The following is a 6,000-nucleotide window of genomic DNA, read 5'->3' on the forward strand; positions in this document are numbered from 1 at the left end:
TACTATAATACTGCTCCTATGTACAGGAATATAACTACTATAATACTGCTCCTATGTACAAGAATATAACTACTATAATACTGCCCCTATGTACAAGAATATAGCTACTATAATACTGCCCCTATGTACAAGAATATAACTACTATAATACTGCCCCCTATGTACAAGAATATAACTACTATAATACTGCCCCTATGTACAAGAATAGAACTACTATAATACTGCCTCCTATGTACAAGAATATAACTACTATAATACTGCCCCTATGTACAGGAATATAACTACTATAATACTGCCCCCTATGTACAAGAATACAGCTACTATAATACTGCCCTCTATGTACAAGAATATAACTACTGTAATGTTGCTCCTATGTACAAGAATATATCTACTATAATACTGCCCCTTTGTACAAGAATATAACTACTATAATACTGCCCCTATGTACAAGAATATAGCTACTATAATACTGCCTCTATGTACGAGAATATAACTATATAACTACTATAATACTGCTCCTATGTACAAGAATATACTATAATACTGCCCTCTATGATTAAATGCATATGTTCTTTGACTGAAGTAATTGTGAGTTAAATCTCTTTATTCAGAACATGGAATGTTCACGCTTCGTCTGGGACACAGCAGATCCGAGCTGTGCGTGCCCTGCTGTGTTTTGCTGTTTGCACTCCCCATGTTGTGTAGTTGTCGCATTCACTGTTGGGGTGCTGGAGAGGAGGTCATTGCTGGTCCTTTCAGGCTGTTTAAAAGAATTAAATATTTGGAAAAATATTATGGGACTGAAACCGTTTTTTGCTGCTTTGTTTTGATTGAACCGAGCCTGTGGAATAAAGGTACAGCCAAAGTCAACACACGGGCTTATGTAATACCGATAGGAACAAACATGGCGCCTTATCACTGGCATGTTATGGGCAACAGTGATGAAACGCTCCAAGCTTTCATGTCTTACTGGAGTGTGAGGCACTGTGACAAAAATATAATGCAAGGCTGTTAGACATCTGTCTACACTATCTACCTATCTATCTATATATTTATCTATCTATCTATCTCTTTAATCTGGTGTTTGAGCTCAGCTTTATTAAAGTGAATGGGACTAAGTTGCAATACCACAAACAGCCTGTAGACATAAGTGGCGCTGTTTGTGAAAGAAAATCTAGTTATTTTCTAATCTTGTGCAGCGTCTTTAAATTCTGATCTGTATGACTGAACCACTTCTCATATTTCTTTTTTTTTCTGTAATTTCAGGGTCGTTTTTCCCATCTTTGAGACCTTCTGATGGAGTCTTTAAAGTCATCTTCTGGTTGGGATATTTTAACAGCTGTGTCAACCCTATTATCTACCCATGTTCCAGCAAGGAATTTAAAAGGGCCTTCATAAGACTGCTGAGATGCCGCTGCCGGAGAAAGCGACGTCCTCTATGGAGGGTCTACGACCATCAATGGAGAACTTCCATGAACAGTTCCAGGAGGGGGTCGGATGCAGATCAAGCCACAGGCTTTTCCTCAGTAAACTCCTCTTTTATCTTCAACCCGGGTAACCATGGAATTGCTACTAGACGGAAGAGCATGGAATTCAACGGTTGGAAACTTATTTCTCCATTTCGAAACTCTTCTACTCAACTGAAGGAGAAAATGAACAACCTTTCGAATAAAATAAGGAACAGCTCGACGAAAAGCAACATGTCGGCGACCTACAAGAGCGAGGTGGAGTCCATATCCATGGCTGTTTCCAATGACTTTACAGAACTAGAGTATCAAATGTACGACCTCACAGACTGTTGCGGCTTTCGAGAAACGGATATTTAGATATTGTCCTGATTTTATTGTTATTACTTTTTTTTGTGGGGTTGGGAATATGGGGCGTCGTAGTGTTTTGTGGAAAAAAATGATGGATTGTAAATGAGGTTTTTTTCGGATTAATATAAGAATTTCAAAAATTTACTCTAAGACGTTGGTTGACTGTTTTGAATTTTTCGTCTTCCTGACAGTGGTTGAACCTTCAATCTTATACTAGTAGTAACTTTTGGAGCCTGTCATCCTCGAGGTTTTCAGGTGGGTAGACCCTCATTATCGATGAGAAGACATAGAATTTAGGGTTGAACACAACTAAAACTGTCTTTTAGCTATCAATGTGCACAAGTGATTGGGTCTTCATGGGTGTATTGACGCAATTCTTCCATCGTAGGACATTAAAACTAAATACTTGACTTGGTTCCACCCTTTTTGGATGCATACATGGACCATTAAAGAGATATTCTACATTACTTTCTACATAATATTGGTAGAGACTAGAGATGAGCAAATCTTTTTAAATTCAATTCGCCAGATACTCCAATTTTTTTCCAAAATCGATACGCAGATATTCCAAAGCCTATAGATGCCCTTAAAAGACGTGTATGACACTATTCTGTTTTCCTCATTCACTAATCTTGATTCACTGCTGTACTGTCACACACACGATCTGTACAGTTTCCTCAGTGTTTTATGGCTTTCTCCCTATCTCTTTGGCTGAGATGTGACGCCCTCTCACTATCCAGATTCACCACAGACAGGCAGCTGCATTCCCTGCATTGGCATTTATACTGGCTATGATAATCCTTGCTGATGTGGCTGTGCTATACAATCTAAAGTGATAAGGTTAATGGGGAAGCCTGCCCAGCCATACTTGAAATCATGCAAGCTTTCTCTGACTGAAGAAATAGTCTGCAATGTGAAAAGCAGTGGCGGCTATTTTAGGTGATTCGCGCGAATCAGAATGCAAATTGTTCAATTTCACAAAGTTCAGCAAATCCTTAAAAATTTAACATTCATTCAACTTGCATCGAATCGATTTGCTCATCTCTAGTAGAGACCGATTTAAGGACTTTCAATGTTGTCACAAACTACGTCAGCTTCACAACTTTTTTCTTTATCTTTTGAGAACCTCTAGTCTAGAGAGATCGAGCTCTTGTCTCTTTCAGGGAGCTATCTTATGTCCAAAAATGGTGGGATGACCTGGAAAAGGGATCTTCATATCATTGCTTTCCCAAAGAAATACTAAGCTTTCAAAATCATGTGCTTAGTGGAACACAGTAATGTGGCCCTAGTCCCACAGATAAGCATTAGAGATGAGCGAGTTACCCGAGCGTGCTTGGGTTCGGATAGGGTAACCCGCGTGCTCAAGTCAACTGCTCGTGTACTCACGGCCTCATGTATCGTGGTTGATACACAGACGCTACACACAACTTCCTAAACTTTTATGTTTAAAGTCCTACGCATTTTACTATTCTAATCTCATTCTTGCTGTTAGTGAATAAAATTGTCTTTTTTAAGAGGTCAAAAACTTGTACTGATCATCTCCAACTGCAGGGACAGTTACAAAAAAGAGGTTGCTGCTGTCATACTAATTAAAATGATACCTCAGGTGAAGACATCCATTTTGTAGATTTTCTTTAACCTGCAGTGGTGTGAAAAAATGTTTGCCCTCTTCCTGATTTCTTATTCTTGTGCATGTTTGACACACCTAAATGATTCAGATCACAAAGCAAATTTAAATATTAGACAAAGATAACACAAGTAACCACAGAATGCAGTTTTTAAATTAAGGTCTTTTTTATTAAGGGAAAAAGAAATCCAAACCTACAGGGCCCTGTGTGAAAAAGTGATTAACCCCTAAACCTAATAACTAGTTGGGCCGCTCTTAGCAGCAAGAACTGCAATCAAGCATTTGCGATAACTGTCAGTGAGTCTTTTACAACACTCTGGAAGAATTTTGGCCACTCATCTTTGCAAAATTTTTGTGATTCAACCACATTGGAGGGTTTCCGAGCATGAACCGGCTTTTTAAAGGTCATGCTGCAGCATCCCAATCGGATTAAGGTCAGGAGTTTAACTAGGCCACTCCAAAGTCTTAATTTTGTTTTTCTTAAACCATTCAGAGGTGGACTTGCTGGTGTGTTTTGGATTGTTGTCCCGCTGCATAAGGTCAGCTTGAGGTCACGAACACATGGCCGCACATTCTCCCTCTGGATTTTTTGGTAGACACCAGAATTCATGGTTTCGTTTAGCACAGCAAGTCTTACAGGTCCTGAAGCAGCAAAACAGCCCCAGACCATCACACTACCACCACCAAGCGGGTAGTATTAATGGTTGGCTTCAGTAAAATGGTGGTGGTTGCACTGAGCAATCTACGCATGCGCAGCCGCCAGTGCCATTTTCCTGAAGACTTCCAAGAGCTCAATCTGCACAAGCACCGCCGGTGGCTTGGACTGCCCAGGCACAAAATTTTAAATAAAGAAGAAGAAAATACACCCAGACACAGCGAAGAGGACGGAACAAAGCTGAAACCCTACCCACAGTCCTGCCTACAGTCCCACCCACAAGCTCATCCTGATGCAAGAAGATATGAATACAAGGAAACTTCAAACTAGGATTAAAGAAAATCTACAAAACGGATTTCTTCACTTGAGGTATCATTTTAATCAGTATGAGAGCGCCAATAAGGTCCTGTATGTACTTTATTTAGTAAAATGCTGCTGACAGGTTCCTTTTAAGGCAATGATATGATGGCATAAGGGGGTTGTACCAACTTAGCAAGTTATCACCTACTTATAGATATACAGTATACCAAGATATAAATACTTTGTTATTAATCTGGGTGGGAATTTACACCAATTATATTGTATTCTACACAGAAAGGGGGGAACTGAATGACCACAAAATAAATACATCATAAAACATAGTTTTATTTAATACATAAAGATAAAAATATATGAGCTATAATTGTGGGGGGCAATACACAAAAGTTCACGACAAATGTATCAGAAAGGGTATAATATAAATAATAGTGTTGTGTTCTCTAGACAAATAGTTAATGTATATAAGATATAGCAAAAAAAAATGTGTAGTAAATAAGTAAAAAAAAATGCCATATAGAAAAGAGCAACACATAGATTAGGACCCCATGACTCTGACGCACGTTTCGCCCTTGGCTTTCTCAAGGAGTCAAAGGAGAAACGTGCGTCGGAGTTCTGGGGTCCTAATCTATGTGTTGTTCTCTTCTATATGGTATATTTTTTGCTTGATATATGCAGTGTATTTAATTTTGATCACCTATTTATATATTACACATTTTTTTGCATAGTCTCTTTTACTAGGATCGATGGTAGACAGGCACAGAGCTATCTCTGGCTGTAACACAAGGAATCAGGTAGTGTTGTGCATGCGCAGCCATCGCTGCACTTGAACGGTCTATTTTACAATCCAACAATAATCAAGTTATTGCCCGTCCTTTGAATTAAGGGTAATTTACAAAGTTGGGACAAACCCTTGTAATATCTCAACACAAATTTGTGACTATAACTGCAATCAATTTATGTCTCAGTTTCCAGCCCCGGTGAGATGTAACCCTGACCTGAGAGGCCATTTTAACAGGATATTTATAGGTCTATTGGTTTTTCTGTAAATTATTTTTGTCTATTTTTAGTAGCATCAAATTCAAGATTGGACAAAGAAATGACACTATTGATTTTCCTGGTCGTCTCCTCGGCAATGAAATGAAATTCAATGCATATAAACGTTAACATCGTCTATCATGTAACCCCTTGAGCGAGCACTTCGGCGTCACACGAGTCCACATTTATGAATATCTCAATGATATATGCAGTAGAAACCTCCGGATCACTAAGATTGTATAAATTACGGTACCATCTTTGTGGAAAATTATTTCTGCCATTATTGGGGATGATCAGTAACTTTTTTTATGTTAAGGAATTTTATATACACATTTAGAAAGTAAAAAAATAAGAGAATCCAGTTCTTAAAATGTTACCAAAATTAATTATGGCAAGAAAATTGGCATTTAAATAATTTTACAGACTGAAGTAAAAGAATGTAGAAAAATCTATTATGAGCCCTAACAAATCACATTACAAAAAAACTAACTAAACTTGTAACCATTTCTTAATGTATCATATTATTTTTTGCTAATATTTATCGGTGG

General features: G+C 38.1%; 1 protein-coding gene across 1 annotated transcript in view; it reads left to right on the forward strand.

Moving 5' to 3' along the window:
* Positions 1-2,374, forward strand: part of ADRA1D (adrenoceptor alpha 1D) — a 206,360-nt gene extending 203,986 nt beyond the window's left edge. The window contains exon 2 of the mRNA XM_073649185.1: positions 1,267-2,374. Within this exon, the coding sequence (XP_073505286.1) occupies positions 1,267-1,826 (560 nt within the window). The 3' untranslated portion in view covers positions 1,827-2,374. The remainder of the gene's footprint in view (positions 1-1,266) is intronic.
* Positions 2,375-6,000: the final 3,626 nt, after the last annotated feature.

Source organism: Phyllobates terribilis, unplaced genomic scaffold, assembly GCF_046119375.1.
Source record: "Phyllobates terribilis strain yellow unplaced genomic scaffold, ASM4611937v1 Scaffold_1__5_contigs__length_1240528914, whole genome shotgun sequence".
In the NCBI taxonomy this organism is placed as follows: Eukaryota; Metazoa; Chordata; class Amphibia; order Anura; family Dendrobatidae; genus Phyllobates; species Phyllobates terribilis.